Genomic DNA, 23,670 nt, shown 5'->3' with positions numbered 1-23,670 from the left:
GGCTCTGAAATCCTTTTAGGAATGGGGACTCCACCCCTGCCCTGGGCAGCTGTGCCAGGGCTGGGCAGCCCTTCCCAGGAGGAATTTTCCCAATATCCAGCCTGACCCTCCCCTGGCACAGCCTGAGGCCGTTCCCTCTCCTCCTGTCCCTTGTTCCCTGGGAGCAGAGCCTGATTCCAGCCTTCTCCCCCCTCCTGTCAGGGGGTTGCAGAGCCAGAAGGTCCCCCCTGAGCCTCCTTTGCTCCAGGCTGAGCCCCCCCAGCTCCCTCAGCTGCTCCTGCTGCTCCAGCCCCTTCCCAGCTCCCTTCCCTTCCCTGCACACACTCCAGCCCCTCCATGTCCTGTACTGGAGACCCCAGAACTGCCCCCAGGGCTGGAGGTGCCTCAGCAGTGCCAGCCCAGGGGGACAATCCCTGCCCTGCTCCAGATCCCACACTATTTGGGATCCAAGCCAGCTGCCTTTGGCCTTCTTGGCCACCTGGGCTCATGTCCAGCCTCTGTCACCAGCACCCCCAGGTTCTTTCCCAGCTTTCCAGCCCCTCTGCCCCAGCTTGGAGCATTCCAAGGGGTTGTTGTCACCCAAGTGCAGGACTCAGGACTTGGTCCTTTTGACCCTCACCCCATTGGCTTTGGCCCATGGATCCCATGGATCCAGCCTGCCCAGATCCCTCTGTGGAGCCTTCCTGCCCTCCAGCAGATCCACATCCCACCCACCAGCAACCAGGTCTCGGGGAAGGTGTCCCTGGCCATGGCAGGGGGTTGGAGCCAGATGGTCTTTACCATCCCACCCAACTCGGTGTCCTCTGCAAAGTGACTGAGGGTGCCCTGGATCCCCTCATCCAGATCATCCATAAAGACCCTGTAGGGTGAGAGGCCAATTTAAGGTCATTCCAGGAAACACCTCAGCACCTGGAGGGGGCATTCCCAGAAACCCACTGCCAGCTGATCATGGGTTACACAGAAAGGGACAAAGAGACCCTGACAAAACAGGGAGACTTCCCAGCAACAGAGTGATGGGATGAAGGAAGGATGGGATGTTATGGGAATAGCACGGCCTGTCCTCACAACGTCCTACGGGAACGCCGGGAACCCGCTGGGAACCCACCCTTAGGCCCGTGTCACCTGTCTGTCACCCCCCAAATTATTATGGACTCCAGTCACTCAACCTGCCTAAGGGAAAAAAAGGATAAAAAGGGATGGGACATGAGCAAAAATTGGGGAGAAGTTCCATCATCTCTGCGGGGGGAACTGAGGAGCTGCCCCGTCTCCTCCCACTCCTTGGGACACTGGAGGGCTGAGCAACACTTTCCTCTGCTTCTTTTATTCCCTTGCCCTTGCCTTACACCTTAGAGATCGCTGTCTTTCACCTTTATAACCCACAGATATAATTTAAACTTGTTGCCAAATCTCAGCCAAATCCATAGTGCAAATTTAGCTTTCATGAAGCATATTGGGTGCATTTTACTACAGCCAAATGTAAATTTAGGTTCTGAACTTGATTCATAGTTACTGGTGGTATTATAGAATACACCCAGAAAAAGTTGAAACATTATTTTAACAATCCTTTTAACAGTCTCTGTTGTTTCACTTGTCTCAAGGAGCAGAGGCCTTTTTTCTGGGTGGCAAATCCAGGACTTTTGCCAACAATTCTGACCATGATGGAGATAATGTGGTGAATTTGAAACAGTTCTTTTGTTGGGCTTGCAGGAGTTTCAGTGCCATTGTTTGACACAGGCTCATGGGAAGTCAATCCCTTCATTTTTTATGGATTCTCTGCATGGAATCAAGCCTGGCAAGGAAAGCTTTGGAGCACAAATGGATGTTTTTTCCATACTTTCTCTCCTTACTCTTGTTCTGTGCTCATCCTGCTCCTGGCCAGTCTGGTGCTGGGATCTATCCCTGGTTTTGTCTGACTGTCCTCTCCTGGATGGGAATACAGGAGTATTCCTCCTGTTGGAAGTGAATCCTTCTGTTCACCTTCCTGTGAGCCTGGGGAACGTCTCCAATCGACTTTTCTAGGATTTCTAGACCTAAATATGGAATTTTTTACGCTGATTTCCTGCCCAACAGTAGCTCAGTTGTTGCCAACACGTCTGTCCCCATCCCTTAATCCTGTTTCTCGTGCCTTGTTTTCCAATCCCACCTCCCCCATCCTTCATGGAAAAGCCTCGTGTTGCCTCAGTGGGAAGAACAGGGACGAGCTGGATTATCCAGGAGGTTGTGAAACTCCTTTTTGCATGAGGTGGGAACAATTGCACACTTGGCACAGACAAATCCCGGGCTCCTGGGCTTTGCCAGGCACAGGATTCCAGGCTGGGATTGGATCCCCCTGGACTCTGGGAATCCCCTGGCTGAGGGAATTTGAGGGTTTCAGCTCCTTGCTCCTGGCTGGGGTGGTCAGACCCTTAAAGGATGACAGATCCAAGGAGATTCCAGGGGCTGGGACTTCCCTGCTCTTTTGCCAAACCCTTGGATGGCCCTGTGGCATTCCTGGAGCAGAAATATCAGGTTGGAATGAGGAGATTTGTATTCACTTCTCCATCCCTCTCACTTGATCCTGATGTGCCCCTGGGATGCCCTGAGGGGTAAAGGAAGCTGCTGATTTTGTTAAAAATCCTTAAAAAAAAAAAGATTCCTTTTTGGAATGAAAAGGGATTAAATATATATAATTTCTTTAACATATATTTAATATATATATTTATTTAATATATATTTAATATATATTTAATATATATATTATATATATATAATATATATTTAATATATATATATTCAATTTAATATTTAAATAATAAATATATATATTTATTTAATATTTATTTAATATATATTTAATATATTTAATATATAATATATTAAATACAAATCCTGGGATTTATAGGCATATCTCTATATCTCTATATTCTGTTTATATTCTAGATATATACCTGTATTCTCTTTATATCCTAGAACTATAAAGGTTGGAAAAGAACTCAACAATTATCAAGTCCAACCATATCTTTTGCTGGAGGATCAAAACTCTTGATCCTGATGTGCCCCTGGGATGTTCTGAGGGGTAAAGGAAGCTGCTGATTTTTTTAAAAAATCCTTTTAAAAAAAAAGGTCCCTTTTTGGAATGAAAAGGGAACTATATGATCCTGGGATTTATAGGGATATCTCTATATATTTATATTCTACTTATATTCTATATATATACCTATATTCTAATTGTATCCTGGAATCATAAAGGTTGGAAAAGAACTCAACAATCATCAAATCCAACCATATCTTTTGCTGGAGGATCAAAACTCTTGATCCTGATGTGCCCCTGGGATGTCCTGAGGGGTAAAGGAAGCTGCTGATTTTTTTAAAAATCCTTTAAAAAAAAAAAGATTCCTTTTTGGAATGAAAAGGGAGCTATATGATCCAGGGATTTATAGGGATATCTCTATATTCTATTTATATTCTATATATATACTTATATTCTATTTATATCCTGGAATCATAAAGGTTGGAAAAGAACAATCATCAAGTCCAACCATATCTTTTACTGGAGGATCAAAAATCTTGATCCTGATGTGCCCCTGGGATGTCCTGAGGGGTAAAGGAAGCTGCTGATTTTTTTTTAAAATCCTTTTAAAAAAAAAGATTCCTTTTTGGAATGAAAAGGGAGCTATATTATCCAGGGATTTATAGGGATATCTCTATATATTTATATTCTACTTATATTCTATATATATACCTATATTCTAATTGTATCCTGGAATCATAAAGGTTGGAAAAGAGCTCAACAATTATCAAGTCCAACAGTATCTTTTGTTGGAGGATCAAAAATCTTGATCCTGATGTGCCCCTGGGATGTCCTGAGGGGTAAAGGAAGCTGCTGATTTTTTTAAAAATCCTTTTAAAATAAAAAAAAGATTCCTTTTTGGAATGAAAAGGGAGCTATATGATCCTGGGATTTATAGGGATATCTCTATATATTTATATTCTACTTATATTCTATATATATACCTATATTCTCTTTATATCCTGGAACCATAAAGGTTGGAGAAGAACTCAACAATCATCAAGTCCAACCATATCTTTTGTTGGAGGAACAAAAAGGGTTTTTTTTTTCCCCTATATTTTTTTCCAGCTCTTCAAACAGCCTAGAATATAGATATACAGAGATATCCCTATAAATCCCAGGATCATATAGCTCCCTTTTCATTCCAAAAAGGAATCTTTTTTTTTTATTTTAAAGGATTTTTTTAAAAAATCTGCAGCTTCCTTTACCCCTCAGGACATCCCAGGGGCACATCAAGATCAAGAGTTTTGATCCTCCAACAAAAGATACGGTTGGATTTGATGTTTATTGAGTTCTTTTCCAACCTTTATGGTTCCAGGATATAAACAGAATATAGGTAAATATATAGAATATACATAGAATATAGAGATATAGAGATATGTTCCTCTGTCAAAGTAATCTGAAGTCTATGAATAGACTTGAGATTAAAAAAAAAAGACCCAAAATAAACCAAAAAGTAGTTTCAGGGCAGCTGGATTTGGAGGGAACTCTGAGACACTGAGGGCGGCTGCCAAGAGAAATTGTGGATGTCTCATCCCTGCAGGTGTCCAAGGCCAGGTTGGATGGGGCTTGGAGCAATCTGGGCTGGTGGAAGGTGTCCCTGCCCCTGGCAGGGGGTTGGAATGAGATGATTTTTCAGGTCCCTTCCAACCCAAACCACTCCATGAACCTGGGAAAGGAAACATTTGGGGTGAACTCGGGTGGGTCCTTCTGGCCTCAGAGTGAGAAACCCCGAGCAGGGGGAGCTCCTCCTTGGAGACTTTCCTTCACCAAACCTATTTGGGGATCTTTAGGGTGGAAAATGCCTTTAATTTGCACAGCTGGTCAAAGAATGATGGGCTGAGATGCCTTTAAAACCAACCCCTTGGAGACCACGTGGTGCCTCTCCCGCTCCCTCCTTCCTAGTGCTGGTGTTAAGCTCGGTTTTAAACCAGATTTTAAACCCATATTCCCTCAGGGAACTTTTATGTCCAGGGAGGAAATAAAGATTTAAAACTGAGGGCAAGCAGGAGAGCAAAATATAAAGCCTGACTGTCCCCCTCCCCCTGGAATTGCTGTCTGGAGAGCGATGGACACTTGTAGCATTCCCAAAGCTCCCAGCTGGGAATGATCCCCCCACGTGCTCTGTGTTCCACTTCTGTGGCTTCAGCCAGAGGTCATTTAATTATTAAAGATCTGGTCAGATAATGGTGGAGCTGATAGGGAGGGTTTCCAAAGAATTCCATGGAAAACCACTGCCTTTATTGAATAAAAACCGTTACCAGAAGCAGCTCAGCTCTGAAAAAACTCCTTTTTTTTAATGTAAAAAAAGCTGCCCCTGTCAATATGTGCCTGATTATTTTTTAAGTGTTTATTTATTACTATTTTTAAGTGTTTATTTATTTATTGAAAGTTTCTCAGGTCTATTTTTTTGGTGGTTTGGGGTTTTTTTTTGATTCAAGATTTAAACCCAACAAGTTCCCGAGATCAAAATGGGCCTTTTCTTCTCCGGGTTGATCAGGACCAAAACTCACCTATATTTGCAAAATATGGCCTTGGACTTCCCATAGAAATCCTGGAATGGTTTGGGTTGGGGAAGAACCTTAAAAATCATCCAGTTCCAACCACCCTGCCATGGGTTGGAACCAGCTGATGGTGGGAAATATCCTGATTTTTGTGCAAATTCCGAGTGTTTTAGGAAATCCAGCTGACTGGAAACACGACTTGGCTGAGGAAGCACAAGGAAAAATGAAAGAGTTGTCCCAAACCAAACTCTTAAACCAGCTTTTAACACAGTTTCAACACGGAATTAAATTCCAACCAGGCCGGAATTAAAATATAACCGGGAAAAACCGGGAATCCAAAGGATGGACAACACATCACCCGAGCAAAGCTGTGCAGAAACAACCCCCAAAGCTGAGCCCAAAGGCCAGACCCAAAGGTGGGTTTAACCACAAGACCTTCAGGAGGGCTCTCCAGAGCAGAATTCCTTGGCTTTCACAATTCCAAGGGGGAGCTGGAGATTCCCAGACGTTCGTGCTCCACGGGGAAACTGGATCTCTGAAGCCCTCCCTGCTCTCTGGAGGGTGGGAATTCCTCCTGGGATGAAGCACCTCCACAAGGATTTTTGAAGGATTGGAGGCACCTCTCTGCCATCCCATCCCTTGGGGGTAAGAGGTGGAAAATTGATTTCATCCCAAATTTTGGCCTGGAAGCAAAAAGTCCAAGTCCTGCTCCCCGGCTTGGATTCCTCAGCGTGTGGAGCTCATTGTTCATCCTTCCCATTCCCTGGGCAGGAATTATTCCCTGGATTAATTATTCCCTGGACTAATTATTCCCAGGAATTAAACCCTGGATCCAAGGGTTGCTGCTCTGCCTGCTCAGGAGTTCGGGACACATCCCTCTCCTCAAAAACCCCGGGAGGCCGGGAAAGCGGGAAGGAAATCAGCACAATGGGAGAACCTCTGGGAACAAAAGGGGGATTGAGGCATCTCCTGCTCCACCCTGAGCATCCTCCTCTGGAAAACAATCTGTCCTGATCCCTCAGCGAGTTCCAGGAGTTTGGGAAAGGGTTGGGAATCCCATTGCCAGGGGAGAGCAGGCAAAATGCCGAGTCGGGACACGGCGGAGCCCGGGAGAGAAAGGGGCTTTGTTTGGGCTCTTTGGGCTGAGGCAGGAGAGGGTTTTTTTGGGGCAGCCTTTTTGGGATGCAGGAGATGGACTCTGGGTCCTCCTGGGAAAATGAATTTTGGGTTTTTGGGGTTGGTTTTAGGGTTGGTTTTAGAAGGAGGGGAAAAGGTTCCTGGTGGCTGAGGACTCTGCTGTAATTTGGGATCAGCTGGAAAAATGCTGTTGTGCTTTGGGAGGTGTCTGAGCTGCAGGAGAGGGACTCGGGGTCCTCCTGATAAATGGACTTGGGGGTTTTGGGGTCATGTTTAGGGTTTTTCTGGGAAGAGGGGAAGTGATTCCTGATGGCTGAGGTGCAGCAGAGGATCTGCTGTAATTTAGGATCAACTGGGGAAACTCTGTCATGCTTTAGGAGCTGCAGGAGAGGGGCTGGGGAGGACTCTGAGCCCTCCTGATAAATGAACTTGGGGGTTTGGGGATCAGTTTTAGGGTTCTTTTTAGTAGGGGAAGTGGTTCCTGGTGGCTGAGGACTCTGCTGTAATTTGGGATCAACTGGAGAAATGCTGTCGTGCTTTAGGAGCTGCAGGAAAGGGGCTGGGGAGGACTCTGGGCCCTCCTGATAAATGAACTCTGGGCCCTCCTGATAAATGAACCCCAGTTTTGGGGTTTTTTTTAGTAGGGGAAATGGTTTCTAGTGCTGAAGACTCTGCTGTAATTTGGGATCAACTGGAGAAACTCTTTAGGAGCTGCAGGAGAGGGGCTGGGGAGAAGTCTGGGTCTCCTTGGAAAACTCAACTTTAGGGTTTCGGGGTCGTGTTTAGGGTTTTTCTGGGATGGGGGGAGATGGTTCCCGAGGGCTGAGGTGCAGGAGGGGATGTCGGGTCCCGGCCAGGCTCTCCCAGCTCTGAATTGCAGGAATCATCCCATTTCCTTCGGTTCCCATCCCATTTCCCTCGGTTCCCATCCCATTTCCCTCCGTTCCCATCCCATTTCCCTCGGTTCCCGTCCCATTTCCCTCCATTCCCATCCCATTTCCCTCAGTTCCCATCCCATTTCCTTCGGTTCCCGTCCCATTTCCCGGGGTTTGGGAGCCGCGGAGCGAGGGGAGGGAGCGAGGGGAGGGACCGGCAAACAAAGTTCCATTGGGCAAAGTTTTGTGGGAACAGAGTGGAGGTAAAAAGGGAGCAGAGCTGAGAAACACCACAAAAAATACATTTCCCCTCTCACTGCCCCGCATTTGAAGTTCCCCCGACGTGCGAGCTGCCAAAATTCTTTGTCCTTCATGTGTATATATATATGTAAAATATAAGTATATATATTTAAATAAATGTATATAATAAATATATAATATAAATATATATATTTACATGTATATTTACATTTTATATATATTTATATATTTATGATTTATATATTTTATATATATTAATATATAATTAATGTTTAATATATAGTTATAATTTATATATATTTATAATATTATATATTTATATATTTATATATTTTAATATACATTTATAGTTTATGTATATTTAGAATATCATATATTTATATATTTTATATATATTTATATATTTTAATATACATTTATAATTTAGATATATTTATCATATTTATGTTTATATATTTTCTATATATTTTTATATATTTTTATATATATTTATAATTTATATATATCTATAATATTATATATGTATATATACTATATATATTATATATAATATATTTTTATATTTATTTTATATATATTTAATATATATTTATAATTTATATAATTTATATATATTTTTATATATTTTTATATATATTTGTATGTTTTTAATATACATTTATAATTTATGTATATTTATATATTTTATATATATTTATATATAAAATATATATTTATATATTTTTAGTAGATGTTTATAATTTATATATATATTTATAATATTGTATATATATTATATATTTAAATATATTTATATATTTTATATATATATTTAAATATATGTTTATAATTTATATATATTTATAATATTATATATTTATATATTTTATATATAATATATTTTTCTATATATATTATATTTAATTTTATATATTTTTATGTATACATATTTATATATATATAATTTTATATATTTTTTATGTATATATATATATAAAAATATATATATATGTATAAAAAGTCCAGTGCCAAGGAGCAGCTTCGGAGCTCTCGTCGCTCGGGGTTTCGTAACCGTGCCGGGGCTCTGGGGGTGTCTGAGCTCAGGGCCGGGCCCGGAGCTGTGGGAGGGGAGGGCAGGAGGGGAGGGGACAGGAGGCAGGAGAGGAGACAGCGCCGGCAGCTCCCGGGGCTCGGGAAAGCTCCCGGGAATTCGGGACTCGGGAAAGCTCCCGGCAACTCGGGGCTCGGGAAAGCTCCCGGCAATTCGGGGCTCGGGAAAGCTCCCGGGAATTCGGGGCTCGGGAAGCTCCGAGGAGCCGCTCTCGGAGCATCGCCCGCCTTGTGCCCGGTACGTCCTCCAAGCGCCGCTCGGGGGGTCTTTGGGTGGTGTCCTGTTGATCCTCAGGCTCGGCTTAGCGCTCGGAGGGGTTTAGGATCAGCCTTGGAAGGGGCCGGCGAAGGGAATTTGCTCCAAGTCCCGGAGGAAAGTTTTGGAGGGTGGAACTTTAACTCCGCGAGGGACCAGAAGTGCGGAGCGTAAACTGCATTTTCACGCGCTTTCTGCTTCATAAAACACACCGGCTTGGCTTTAAAACGTTGTCTTTAAGGTATTTAATCCCCAGCCTAGTCTAGGCTTGCTTAAACCCTCTCCTGGCTTTCACTTAGACCACCTGCTCTGGCGGGAGGTGTCCCTGCCCACGCAGGGTGGATTTTAAGGTCCCTTCCCACCCAACCCATCCCAAAGCTGTGTGATTTTGGGGGTGCGGGATCAGGGCAGAGGAGCTGCTGCAAAAGCTGCGACCCACGAGTCGTCCCGGGCTGTGTTTTCTGTGCACGCCCCGCGTCTCTCCCGCCCGATCCTCCGGGGGTTGGGGCTCGCTCCTGCTTCCAGAGGGATTTTCCAGCCTCACCTGGCAGCTCAGGGCTGATGAAGTAAGGCTGGCAATGTGTGCGTGTGTTTGTGTCGCTGCTGGGCTTGCACAGCTCGCCCGACAAAGAAATCGATCCCCCGCTAATTAGGGCGAGAGAGGCTGATTAGCTCCTGATTAGCTCCGCCGGGTTTCTGCGGGGGGCGGGGAGGTGGTCAGGAGATTCCAGGTGGTCAGAAGATTCCAGGTGCTCAGGGAAAAGTCTGGGTCAGTTTTGGGGGGAAAAGCAACCAATTGAAGGCTTTTATAAAAATAAACGATCCCGTGTTTGGAGCCGAAAGAGGAGGAGCTGCAGGTCACGGGAGGGGCTGGTTTTAAACTTGAGCTTAGTTTAATTTGGGCCTGAGCCAAAGGTTGTGTCTCCTGGTGGAAGCTTCCTATGCCTGGAAGCTTCCTAGAACTTGCAGCTGCTCCCTGAGCTTGGGAATTTCGATATTCCTTCTGTGAGGACTTCAATTCCCATGGAGCTGCAAGATGGGATTTGTGGAGGATCTCCGAGGAAATCGGGAGGAATTGTCCTTCAAAGAACCCTGCCTTCGGCTCAGCAGTGGATTTTGGAGCGAGTTTGAGAGGGATGAGAGAAATTCAGGGATAAATTCCCCCCCGTAGGGAGACACAAGGAATAGGGTTGGTGCTTTGGAGATCCCGAACGCCGCAGTTGGTCGGTGAGGGAATTCCAGGGGAAAGGAGCTCAGAGAGTGACCCAGCTCGTGTTTGTTTGCTAAATAAGAGCCCTGGTTTTTACTGCCAGCCCAGCTGGCCCACAGGCCTGACCTGCTCGGGCATTGTTTACATTCCTGGGGAACTGGAGAGGGCTCATGCAAGCAGGAATTTTCTTGTGAAAGAGTTTTTGTCGGAGCTCCTGCCCGGCTCTGCAGGTCAGCAGAGGACCTGGGGGGTTGGATTGCGGTGGCTTGGAATGATGATCAGAGGTTGGGAAGCACTGGAGAGACTCTGTGGAGCTTCTCATTTGTCTTCCAAGAGCCCCTGGAGGGTTTGATGCAGCACCAGAAGCTTCCGACTGCTCTGCCCTGGGAAAAGGCCCCGGGTGGAAAAATTAGGGAGTTCTTCATTTGGGATCGTTCTTAATGGTGCTGGGCACCATTCCTGGGAATGTCCTGGGTTTTTCAAGGAGAGGAAGCTCCAGGGAGACCTGGTTGCAGCCTTTCAGTGCCTGAAGGGGCTCCAGGAGAGCTGGAGGGGGACTTTGGATGAGGGGTGGAGGGACAGGACAAGGGGGAATGGCTTCCCACTGGGAAGGATTAGATGGGATAAAGGGAAGGAATTCCTGGCTGGGAGGGTGAGGAGGCCCTGGAATGGATTTCCCAGAGAAGCTGTGGCTGCCCCTGGATCCCTGGAAGTGTCCCAGGCCAGGTTGGAGCAGCTGGGGTGGTGGAAGGTGTCCCTGCCCATGGCCAGGTTGGAATGGGATGATCCTTAAGGTCTTTTCCAACCCAAACATGACCTTGTGAGTGAGTTTAAGGAACCCAAACAGAAGCAGAGAAAGGCTGGGCTGGGTGCAGGGATTAAACAAGGGATTAAACAGATCCAAGCAAGGCTTTTTTTTCTCCTCATTCCGGTTCCTTTGCACAGATTCCAGCCCTGCCCTGGTTCTGGCAGGGACTGGAGATGCTCTGGAATTCCTGGGCTTTGCATGGATCACTTGGAAGGGCAGATCGGGGAGGGTTTGTTTGTGAGGGACGTTTTGCATAAACAACCATCAGTGGGGTGGGAGGAGAGGAGAGTGGAGGTGTCCAAAGGCAGAGCAGGCAGGGCAGGGATCCAGAGCCTCCCTTGGGAAGATTTGGTGGAGCCAGAAACCTCCAAAGTTTTCTTCCTGAAAAAAACATATTTTTTTCTCTCCTCTTTTTAAGAAAAAACCTTGAAAAAAATCACAGTTATTTTACGTTAGAAATATACATATATATACACCTCTGACATTTTACAAATGTAGCAAATTATTCAATACAAACAGACATCACCAAGAAGAACACAAACCCATAAAAAAAAAAAGTTAAAAAAATAAATCTTCTCTCTTCTCTCCCTAAGAAACCAGGTAAATTAGTGCAGGTTTTTCTAAAATTAGTGCAAGTTTTTTTTAAATTAGTGCAGGTTTTTTTAAAAAATTAGTGCAGGTTTTTTTAAAAAATTAGTGCAGGTTTTTTTAAATTAGTGCAGGTTTTTTTAAATTAGTGCAGGTTTTTTTTAAATTAGTGCAGGTTTTTTTTCAAATTAGTGCAGTTTTTTTTTTTTAAATTAGTGCAGGGGTTTTTTTAAATTAGTGCAGGCTGTTTGCAGCTTTATGGTGTTTTTTTCTCTGGTCCTGCTGGAGTTCTGGGGGTGCTGAGTGCCCAGGAAGGGTCAGGGGTGATGTTGGTGCCCCTGAGCTCCATCTCCTCCGTGCCACACTTCTGCTGCCACCTCTCCCACTGTCCCCAAGGACACTCCTCTGGGGGTGTTGGTGCCTCTGGGATGGTTTCCAGGCTGTAATTCCGGCTCTGACACTCAAGGTCTGACTCCAACCTGCTCTGATGGGGATGGTGACACCTCCTAAACCCCAGTTCTGCAGTGCTCTGTCCTTGTTCTTGCCTTTTGAGCTGAAATCCCATTTATTTGGGAGAGCAGAGGATGCATGTTGTGCCCAAGGCCAGTTGGATTGGGCTTGGAGCAGCTTGGGATGGTGGAAGATGTCCCTGCCCGTGCCAGGGAGTGGAACTGGATGGATTTTCAGGTCCCTTCCAACCCAAACCATCCTATATTTTCGGGAGTGTGATTTCCAGGGAAAGAAGCTCTGCCAAAGCTGTGTCACAAAGGTTGTCTCAAGCTCTTTTTTCTACCTTTCCCATATTTCCACTCCTCTCTTCTCATCCTCTCCTTCCCTTTGCTGCCTCCAGACCACCTGGAGCTGATCCAGGTGTGGTTTGGAGTTTTATCCAGGAATCCAGGTGCTGGGTCAGAACAATTCCACTTCCACACACACATAAGCTCCTTGTAAGTGATAAGGATAATGGGAACTACAAGGCCAGGGGGGATTAAACCACTAAGTAAACATCATTTTGCCTGTGGGCCTTATCAGGCCTGGCTCTTTGCTGTGGCTTAATGACATCCTTAATTATGGTGAGAGTGATCTTCCTCAGCTTGGCTTGTCAACAAGTCCTTTGAGCTCTTTAATTCTGCAGTGGAGAGATTTGGGATGCCCCAAAATCCACTTATCTCGCTGAAACTGGCCTTCCATCCAGCTTTTCACCTGCCTCTTTTCTGTTCCAAAGGGTGTCTGGGGTGGGAATTCAGCCTTCAGAGGGATTTTGACCTCTTCAAGCCGACCAGAGGTTGATGGTTGTTTTTAGTGGGTCAGGAGTGAACTTCCTCAGGAAGGGGACACGTGCTTCCAGTGGGGGTTTGGGAAAGAAAGAAAAGCAGCTGGGTCAGATGAGGGTTGTGCAAAGCTTTTGCCTCCCCTATTCCTGCAAAAAAAAAAAAAAGAAAAAAAAAAAGAGCAGAGCACTTCCTTCCCTCCTACAGAACTTCCTGTTTTTCCTGATTTTCTGTTTAAAGACACAAAAGACCAAAGTTTCTTTGAGGGGGGGGGGGGAAACGTGTTTTCCTGGGGTTGAAAAATCAATTCTGCAGTTTCAGCTCTTCCTGAAGAGAGTGCTGAGTGCTGGTTTGACCCTTTGGCAGCTCCTGGCCACGCAGTTATCCGGAATTTGCTGGGATTTGAACCCGGGCAATGCTTTGAAAACCTCGCATTGTGTCTTCTGGGTGACCAATTTTTATGAGTGATGGCTAAAAAATCAGCAGCATCCAGCCAGGCTGTGTCACCCCTCACAGTGCAGGATATTCCTGGAGAAGAACACCACAAAAACTGGGAATTGTTGTGGTAATATTTCCTCTGTGTGTGTGGTTTTTGCCTCCTCGGGGACTTCCCGAGCTGGAGTCGATCCCTTTGTTTTTATTACCTTTTAATTGATTTTTCCCCCCCCTTCCCTCTGAGGACTCATCCAGCTGTTTTTGATGGATGTAGAGTGTTCTCTTGGGAAAACCAGCGAGTTCTGTGGCTTAATTAGAGGTCAGATGTCCTGCTGTCCCTCCCGGGTTGTCCCTGGTGCTTGAGGACGCTGCTGTGCTGCAGATGTTTGTTGTGTGGCTTCATGACCAAAAAGCTGAGGGTCTCGTGCTCAGATCTGTCCATTTTGCTGTGTTTTTAAACCTTTCCTACCTAATTTCATTGTTGTCCTGCTCAGCAATTTCCCACAGGAAAGGAAACATTCAGTCAGACCCTGCCTGGTTCTTCTGCTTCGGTCACTCGTGGTAAAAATCTCCATCCAAGTTCTTCTCTCCCTCCCCCTTTTTATGCTGCTAAATGGGAGCATAAAAGCTTGGGAATGAGGGTTTGATTGTCTTTCTGCCCTGTTAATTCCCAATTACCTCCTAACTCCCCCGTGGTTTGAGTGTTTCTGCTCCTGAGGTGGCTCCAGTTCAGCCCTGGGAGCGTCGGAGCCTCCACGGGGAGCGGGATCTGAACGGGAGAATTTGCTCCCACAATTTGCTCCGCTGGTTAAACAAAGTGTGGGATTGTTTTTCCACATGGCAGGACAGCCTTTGTGGCAGCCTGAATGCAGACTCAGCTGGAGGGTGACACGTGAGGGGGGGGACGAGGGTTGGAAGCTCGATTAAGATGCAGGAGGATGTTTGAAATGGGGGGAAAAGCAGCAAAACTTGGGACAGAAAGGGGGAAAAACGTCTTGGTGTTGTCCACCAGAGTTGGCCTGAGGATCTCCTGGGTTTATGGAGCTGTTAATGAAGTGTGGAGATCACACCCTGCTCCTGGACATGTTTATGGGATGGTGCATCAAACTGTGCTGGGGAACAGAGCCAGGGGAAAAAATAACCTGGAAGAGAAGGTTTGATGCAGCTCAAACAAATCTTTCCTGTCCCCTCACACCCCTAAACCCAACCCTGAGTGCTAATCCCTGTTTCCCTCACAATAAACCCCTGCTTTCGATCAGATTAATCCTGATTATCCAGATGTTGAGCTGTCCAAGGGCAGGGAATGGATAATTAGGTCTGTGCTCAGTGACTGAGAGAGTGAAAAGCAAAAGGAGAGGAAGAGTTTGATTGCTCTGGCAGAGAAGTGGTTTTAGTGCCTCTTGGCCTCAGTTTGAAATGCTTTTATTTATTTTAAAACTAGAACTTGTGGCTACCCCATCCTTGGAAGTGTCCCAGGCCGGGTAGGAGTAACCTGGGATAATGGAAGGTGTCCCTGCCCATGGAATGAGATGATCTTTAGGCACTTTCCAACCCCAACCAGTCTGGAATTCTGCAGTCCCTGCCTCTGTGGGGATGATTTCCTCACTAGGTACGGGCTGGAGGAGGAAGGAACCTCTTCAGCTGCAAGGCAGCAGTGACTTGGATGCTCCTCCAAGGGCAAGGAAGGGAAAACTTGGCCTGTGTGGGACAACGGGATGGCCTGGCCTCATTCCCGAGGTACCCGGGAGTAGGAACACCATGAACTCCGAGGATGGATGAGCTTGGAAGGGCTGCAAAGGCACCATGTTTTTTCAGGATGGCTGGTGCAGGGGAAGGGAAGAGCTCAAGGAGAGGAGGGGCTGCAGCAAATGTGGTCGTGGCATGGACATCCCGCCTGGTTCAGCGGGAAAACACCCTCAGCATTCCCGAAATCTGGCATTGTGCTGGGCTTCTCCCATCTAAATGTGGCCTGATAATCTCCACTTCAGCACAGAGGGGGATTCCCAGGAGGAAGATGGAAGATGGATAGTCCTTCTGTGAGTGTCCAGTTGGTTCCTTAATTCCCTCCTCGTGCAGGTTGTTCGACTGGACGTGTGTTCCATGACAAACTTCGTGTCACAGACGGAATCTCTGGGCCTTTCCACACGTTTTCCTGCTGGAACAGCTGCCTCAGAGCTACAAAATCCAGAGGGGTTCTGTGGAGAGCTGACAACAGGGCTCAGCATTCCATCAGAACATCTCTTGGCTTGGTTTTCTATCTGTTCCATCCAACTTTCTGGAGATTTCCTGGGATTGGGTGTAAACACCTGCTGTGGCTCCCGGGTTTTCCTGCTGAAATGCTCATTTAGGAGCTTTGGACAGACCCCATTGAGGATGAATGTTCCTCCAGGCTGCTCCCATCTCTTGGATGCCCAGCAACCCCTTAGCCTTAGTTTTCCCACCCTTTTTCTCTCTGCCCTCACTGTCACACTCAGGGCACGGGGCCAGGGAGGGATGAGCCACAAAGACTCCTCCAGGAGTGGTTTCTCTGGGTCTTTTTCCTGTTCCTACAGGAATATTGGGATGTGTCTCCTCTCTAATCACTGTGTGGCTTTCTCTTACCTTCATTTGAGCAGGACAAACAGATGTCTCATGCTCTGGAGAACGTTCTCCTGGGGAGATCTCATTCCTCAGGGCAGCCTGGAGCAGGCTGGGGGCTGCTTTGTTTTCCAGTGGGAGTTTCCACCCTCAGAGGCTGATTTTCCACATAAACCTTGGCATTGTCACGAAACGTGGACCCCTCATGACCTCTGGGGGCTCTTGGATGGTCCCAGATGTTTCCTTTGCCCTCTGGATGAGAAGTGGTGTCTTTGTTCACCGGGTGACAGAATTCCAGCCTTCTTTACCTGACTGAGCTGGAATAAGTGTGCAAATAGATTGGATATGTGGAAAAAATTCTTTACTGTGAAGGTGGGGAGGTACTAGAGCAGATTTCCCAGAGAAGCTGTGGCTGCCCCACCCCTGGAAGTGTCCAAGGCCAGGTTGGAGCAACCTGGGCTGGTGGAAGGTGCCCCTGCCCATGGCAGGGAGTGGAGTTGGATGATCCTTAAGGTCCCTTCAGACCCAAACCATCGTGGGATTCAATATGCAGTGCCTTGAGTTCTCTGTTTTGCTCCCCAAAGCTCCAAGACTCTCGCAATTCTGTATTTTTCTGCCCTTTGGTGACATCGGCCGATTGTGCCCGAGGTTTCTTCACCCGCTGAGCTTTTCCCAGAGCAGGGCTGACACACTCTCAGCTGGCTGTGCCCACATCCTCTGATGCATTTCCTTTGGGAGCTGGGGCTGGGAAAGGGGGGGGAAGCTGCCCCACTTTGCTCACGTGGGGTTTGCTGCCGACTTCCCGCTTTGAGCAACTTTTCCTGGGTGACGCGGCGGCCGTGACACGGCAGCGGCAGCAGCAGGGAGGGCAGCGCCCTGCTGGGAAAGGAGCAGCTCCAGAGCTCTGCCCCTCTGCCAGAGCTGCACGTTTGGGATGGCTGGCACGGCCCTGCAGCGCTGGATGACCCCCTGCCACCCCAAAATGTGCAGGTTGAGGCACCCGGGCAGGAGAGCCGTGAGAGAGGTGGGAAGAGATGCTCCGCTTCGTCCTCTGCTGCCTCGGGGCTTCAGGGATTGTCTGCTGGGAGAGCACAGCTGGCACCAGGCAGGATTGACACAAGGAATTTAGGGCTTGGAAGGGGGTTTGTGGCCCTTCTGGAGAAGATCTCCAGTTTGGGGCTGTGGTTGGTCGTGTTCTGTGGCAGCAGCTCGTGTCGAGCTGTTGGGTTTCTGCTTCCTCTTCCAAGGTTTTTGGGGACAGCCACGACTTCTGTAGCACGAGAGGTTTTTGATTTCTGATTGTTCGCCGGGAGCTCTGAAGCCTTAAAGTAGCTAAAACCACGGGATTGTTCAGGTTGGGAAAGACCTCAGGGACCAGCAGGTGCCATGGATGGGTTGATTTGTGCCCTCTTTGTCGTGTCCAGGACATGTGCGCGGAGGAAGCCGCGGCCTCTCTGCTCCAGCTGGAGGAGACCTTCTCAGCGAGCCTGGCACGGATTGATGCCCTGGTCCTGAAGCCTCTGCTCCAGGCAGGTAAGTCACAGGAGCTTGGGGCTGTCTGAAGGTCTCACCTTGAGTCACTGAAGTTCCTCGAGTCACCGGCACAGCCCCGAAGGGATTCGCGGTGGGAACTCCGTGTTCTGTCGGAGTAAGCGGTTTGTGGAGGTGTTTGATTTAGGATAGTGAGGTTTTTAGGGATCTGCATGGCCTGCCAGTCAAGCCCAGGGCTGTGGTTCTCTGGTTTTTAGAAGTTACTCCCCATTTTAACCAGGATCACCTGCACACCCACTCCAGGGCTGGTTTCCAGCGTGGGCCATGAATCCCAAATGCCTCTCGCGCAGGCGTGACCCCAAAACTGTTCCCGTTCCCCCTCCCTGCTCTGGTTCCGTGGCTGTGCCCATCTCTGGAGGTAAAACTCGTGGGTGCAGGTTCCCAGCTGGCAGGAACAGCCCTCAGAGCAGCTCCACTGACACAACAAATCCATATGAATATTCATGAGCCTGTCTGGCTGAAAGCGGTGGGACTGGATTGGGCTCAGAGGGTGGTTCCCGCTCATGTCACTGCCTTTTTGGCCTCCAAGGAGACTGGAAATGGTTCTTTGGGAATGGTTCTTTGGGCCAGGGGCAGAAATTTTCCCTCTGGTGCTCGTGGCTGAGCAGCACAGAGTTCATGGAATGGTTTGGGTGGGAAGGGACAGTAAAGATCATCTCGTGGAAGGTGGCAGGGACACCTTCCTCTATCCCAGGTTTCTCCAGCCTGGCCTTGGACACTTCCAGGGATCCAGGGGCAGCCACAGCTTCTCTGGGAAATCTGTGCCAGGGCCTCCCCACCCTCCCAGCCAGGAATTCCTTCCCAATATCCCATGTATCCCTGCCCTCTGGCAGTGGGAAGCCCTTCCCTGTGTGCTGTCCCTCCATCCCTTGTCCCCAGTCCCTCTCCAGCTCTCCTGGAGCCCCTTTAGGCCCTGCAAGGGGCTCTCAGCTCTCCCTGGAACCTTCTCTTCTCCAGGGGAACCCCCCCAGCTCTCCCAGCCTGGCTCCAGAGCAGAGGGGCTCCAGCCCTCTAAAAATCACCTCTGGATTACTCCATTTATCCTTTGGATAATAATTTGGATCAATCCCATGGCCTCACTCCTGTTATATAAATGTGCTTTACACTGAGTTTTAGATACAGGAAAAGTATTCCACAAGTCAAGGCTTCCTCACCGTGTTTTTCCCCCCTCCACATTTTTCCTCCAAGAGCCAAATGACCAGAAGGGGAAGGAGAACTTCAAGCTCTTCCTGCTCCTCAACGATCGATTCCAAGCCCTCTGGAACCTCACGGAGGAAAACTACCGGATACTGAAACAGAAACGCGGCGACTCCGAGCGCTCCTGCATCCAGGACATTTACACCATCTGGAAAGGGGACCTGTTCCTCAGCATCTACATCCAGTAAGGGTTCTGGAATGATATAAGGGACCAGATTTGTCAGAGAGAAATTTAGGAGGGTAGAGACTGAGCTGGCAGAGGGGACATCGGACACGAGCAGGTTTAAAGCCCTCGGAGGGCTGAGGAGAGGAGTGTTATTTTCCCTTGGAAATAATTTTAGGAAGTGCTGCCCCAGCTTTGCTTAGGTGGGAGCGGGGTTTGGAGCAGCTGGGTGCTTCCATTTGGGAGCTGGCTGGGTGAATTAAAGCTGGTTTTTGCCCCAGGCAGATGAAAACTGAGGCTGAGGTTTCAGGTGACACAAAGGAGAAGTTTATCTTAAGATCTTATTTCCCCTCCTTTTCAAATTAAAAAGCTGGTTTTGTTGGGTGTCATGTTAAAAGAAAAAAAAAAAAGAGGTGGTTCCTCCCCGGCTCTGCTGACTCACCCTGTGCAGTCCTGATCCTCCTTGGAATGGGAGAGGAGGAGGGAAAGGGGCCTGAAAATCAGCGGTAAATGTGTGTCCCTGGCAAAGGTGATAAATGAGAATTAGTGTGGACATTCTGCACAACTTAACTGAAAACACCACGGGAAGAAAATGTGGTGTTTGCTTGGAAAATATGGCTTGAACTCCCTCTAGTGTGAGACGGGAAACATTGGCCAGGGACACCTCGGTGGGAATTTACCATCAGGAGGAGAGACCTGATGCTTTCATGGAATCATGGAATAGGTTGAGTTGGAATGGACCTTAAGGATCATCCAGTGCCACTCCCTGCCATGGGCAAGGACACCTTCCATTAGCCCAGGTTGCTCCAACCTGGCCTTGGATACTTCCAGGGATCCAGGGGCAGCCACAGCTTCTCTGGACAACCTGTGCCAGGGCCTCCCCACCCTCCCAGCCAGGAATTCCTTCCCAATATCCCACCTAACCCTGCTCTCTTTCAGTTTGAAGCCATTATTTTAAGCTCAGCCTTTGCAGATTTGCTTTCCAGGACGGTTGCACAAGTTTCCCTCTGCTGGTGCCAAATGCCAGGATGATTTAAACTCCCTGTAACGCTCTGAGTGCAGCAAACCAAGGAGCTGGGAAAGGGGGCACAAGGAATGAGGCCAAGGGGACAAGTGCAGTAGCTCCACCTCTCCAGGCCTCCCTTGGAAAGGTGGACATGACAGGACGTTTTCAAATGAGCTTCTTCCCTTCATCCCAAAATCTTTGAGGTTGGAAAAGACCTCCAAGATCGAGTCCAGCCTTTGACTGAGCACCACATCAACTAAACCATAAATCAGCCTCGCTCTGAGCTGTTAAATTTGTCCTCTTCCCTCTTTGGGGGGGTAGAGGAGCCTCCCAGCAGCTTCCTTTGGTTAAACCTCCTCCCCAGTGTCCACCTCTGACTCAGCCCGTGTGTCCTGGTTGGTTTTTTTCTCTTGCCAACAGGTATTTTGTCACCTTTGCAAACTATGTCGTGGTCCAAGGCTTCGAACACGTCACCAAGAGCAAAAGGTCAGTGGGCCATGGAATCCCCAAATGGTTTGGGTTGGGAGGGACCTTAAGATCATCCAACTCCACTCCCTGCCGTGGGCAGGGCCACCTTCCACTAGCCCAGGTTGCTCCAGCCTGCTTGGACACTTCCAGGGATGGTGCAGCCACGGGATGACGGGTCTCCTCTGCAGAACTCTCTCCATCTCCTTCTATCCCCACAAAACTCCTTCTGTAGGAGTGAAAGCCTGTTAAATTGGGAATTTGGGGGGCTTAGGTAAAAGGTGGGGGACAGGGTGCTGTGGGAATCTGGCAGGGAATCTCCACTGCTTGTCCCAGAGTCTCGTGGAAGCAGCAAATGAAAACACGACCGCTGGGTATGAGTGGATTCACAACCCCTTCATCATCTCCTGCTCCTTCGTGTGGTCACCCTCTCTGAGGGAGAGGCAGCACGGGGAAGTTTGGGAGGCAGAGGAGTGACAGTTTGCAGAAAAACTAATTAATGAGCCTTTGCCTTAATTACCCCCCTGGCAGCGAGGCCTGGAAGCTGCACAAGACGGTGCTGAAGCAGTTCCTGACAGACTTCACGCCCGAGACCTCCATGGCCCTGGCCCTGTACACTGTCCTGCACAAACCCCTGCGGGATCACATCCAGCAGTACCTCCTGCTCCTCACCAAGCTCAAGGAGGCCCTCAAAGAGGTGGGAAGCTCAGTGGGATGTTGGCTGGCTCATTAACGCCGTGGGGCTCCGGGGATGTGCTGGGGAATCCAAATTCTCATCACGGGGAGGAGCTGCTGAAGGTCGAATGACTGGCCTGGGGTTGCTCATTTCTGCTGGTGGCTGGATTTGGGAGGCCTTCCTGGAAAAGGGGGGTTGGAGGGTTCGTTCTCATGCCTGAATCACGGAATCATTAAGGTTGGAAAAGACCTCCAGGATCATCACATCCAACCTTGGGCCAAACACCACCATTGCCACTAAACCATATCATGAAGTGCCACATCCACTTGTTTTTTGAGCACTTGCAGGGCTGGTGACTCCACCACTTCCCTGGGAAGCCCCGTTCCGATGTTTAACCCCTCTTTCAGTGAGGAGGTATTCCTGATATCCAACCTGAAATTCCCTCGGCCCGGGGTTGAAGGTGTTGCTCAAGCCCTGCCTTCTTTTCCCAGGGCTCTGAGAAGGACGTGGTGGCCAGTGTCATCCAGGAGTACGTGAAGCTGGAATCTTTCATCAGCCAGGTCCTGGATGAAGCCTGTTTCACCAAGGCCTTGTGGAAATCCTTGGGCTGCAAGTTCACGGTGAGTCCTGGCTGGAGAAAGGGGAGCCTCATTTGAAGGTCTTACATTTCTCTGTATCCCTGGAGGAAGCTGAACATGGATCAAGAATTTGAGGCTTGAAGTCACCAGAGCAGGGCTGAGTGAAAGTGTTGGAGAGCCCTGATGGTCACTGGGTGGTTTAAAGTTAAGCTCTGAGTCCAGTTCTGCTGTCGCAGCTTCCACCCTGGCTCAGCTGGGCCTTGCAGGAGCTCTTGGCTTGGCTTGGGTGTCCTCTCCCAGCTCCTGATGTTTTGGTGCTCCATCCTGTGCTCCCCTGTGTGCAGGACATGCTGTGTGTTCCCGAGAGGAGGCTGCTGGAGGACAGCAAGAACCTTCCCATCTCCACCAGCACCAACCGCTCCGACCGGATCCTGCTCTTCGACGACGTCCTCGTGCTCATCCAGGTGAGTCTTGCAGCCCCCCAGAGGGGCTGGATGGAGAAAGGACAGAGGAATTCAGGTTCCTCTGGTGTTTGAAGACACAGCAGAGCTTGGCTGTCGGGGAAGCTTTGTCTCAGATCCGCCCACCTGTGGTTTGCACTGGAGAATAAAGGAAAACCTAAAGGAGAAGAAGGAGAGGAGCATCCACGGCACTTCCCTCGGTCAGTGTGCACCACAGGCAGCTTTGGAGTGATCCAAGCCCATTCCTGCAGCTGATTTTGGTCCTCCTCACTTATTTAAAGGACCAAAGTGGGCCAAAAAGGACCAAAGGGCCTGATGGCTCAAGGATGTAACACTGTATGAACTAAATAGGACCCTCCATGGTTGACTGTGTTGGTGGCACAACAGCAGATGCTGCAGGTGGTTTTGGGGCTCTTTGGGGTATTTTTGGGCCTGGGTGTGGGGCAGACAGGGAGTGTCTGTGGAGCCATGGCCAGCAGGATGAATAAGACACGTTCAAAGCTGTTCTGTAGCACGTTAAGCCCAGCTTGGCTTGCCCTGTGATCTGACAGGGCTCTCTTCATGTTCTCCTCTCTTTAGTCAAGTGCCAGCCCCTCAGGTGTCCACACATGCTGCCCTGGGAGCTGCTGCACCTTCCAAACCCTCCCAAACTGGAGCCTTTGTGAGAACACGGGGTCTAGGCCTGAGGGAACAGGGTGGTGATTGTCTCCTCCAGCTTTCCACGGTGGATTCCTCAGCCCTGCTCTGATCCTGCTGGGAGCAGGTGCCCCCGGGCTCCCTTTATAGCCAGGGAGAGAGACCTGTGCTGGGTGTGGTTCAGCTGACCTATTTTGGGTGCTAAAATTAGGCTGAGTTGAATCATGTCCTCAGCTCCTTTGACTAAGAGGAGAGCATGGGGTGACTGCTAAGAGGGATCCACATCTCTGGTGGTGCCATGGTGGGAGATGCCTCTGCCCAAATTAGGGTGCAAACGAGACCGTGTGCCCAAAGCAATAATGTGGATTTTATCTGACAGTAAATGAGGGAGAGAGAGAGAGAAAGAACTAGAAAAGAGAGGAGGGGGAGAGAGAGATCAAGCAGAAGATCATCACCACCTGTGGATCCGGTGGTGTCCTGGTGGTCCTTCTTCACCCTGGGCTTCTTGATGGGGTCCTGGAGTGGTCCTGGAGGTACCACCTTGGTACAGCCCAAGTTTTGGGTCTCCATGGGGTGGTTGCAGGTGTTGTTCCCATTATTGGGGTGAGGTGTGGGAGCAGTTGTTTCCTTTCCCACAGTGGGAATTTTTGTCTAGGACGTGCCCACCAGATCTGACCTCCACCAGGCCTTGGGATCAGCACCTTCCTGTCCCAAATTCCTCCCTTCCGTGCTTATCTCAGGTTCCCCCTGTGGTGGGTGATCTTATGGCCAGTCCCTTCTGTGGCCTTGGCACTTTGGGAGAGCCAACTGTGCTCCTCAAGTCCTTCCAACATCTCTCTTCAGCCCCAGGTCCCACCCAGTGTGTCCCATCTGTTGG

The 23,670-nt window shown here is 48.5% G+C and overlaps 2 protein-coding genes across 2 annotated transcripts in view; both read left to right on the top strand.

Moving 5' to 3' along the window:
- SNAP47 (synaptosome associated protein 47) overlaps positions 1 to 23,670 on the top strand; it is a 280,665-nt gene that overhangs the window by 176,305 nt on the left and 80,690 nt on the right. The window lies entirely within an intron of this gene.
- The window catches only part of ALS2CL (ALS2 C-terminal like), a 62,214-nt gene that overhangs the window by 3,225 nt on the left and 35,319 nt on the right, over positions 1 to 23,670 (top strand). The window contains 6 exon segments of the mRNA XM_064639885.1: positions 17,485 to 17,593; positions 18,800 to 18,992; positions 20,398 to 20,463; positions 20,974 to 21,139; positions 21,610 to 21,738; positions 22,041 to 22,160. Of these exon segments, the coding sequence (XP_064495955.1) occupies positions 17,488 to 17,593; positions 18,800 to 18,992; positions 20,398 to 20,463; positions 20,974 to 21,139; positions 21,610 to 21,738; positions 22,041 to 22,160 (780 nt within the window). The 5' untranslated portion in view covers positions 17,485 to 17,487.

This window comes from Pseudopipra pipra, chromosome 1, assembly GCF_036250125.1.
Source record: "Pseudopipra pipra isolate bDixPip1 chromosome 1, bDixPip1.hap1, whole genome shotgun sequence".
NCBI classification, from domain to species: domain Eukaryota; kingdom Metazoa; phylum Chordata; class Aves; order Passeriformes; family Pipridae; genus Pseudopipra; species Pseudopipra pipra.
Note: the sequence above shows the minus strand (reverse complement) of the source record. Positions and strands in the feature narration are given on the sequence as shown.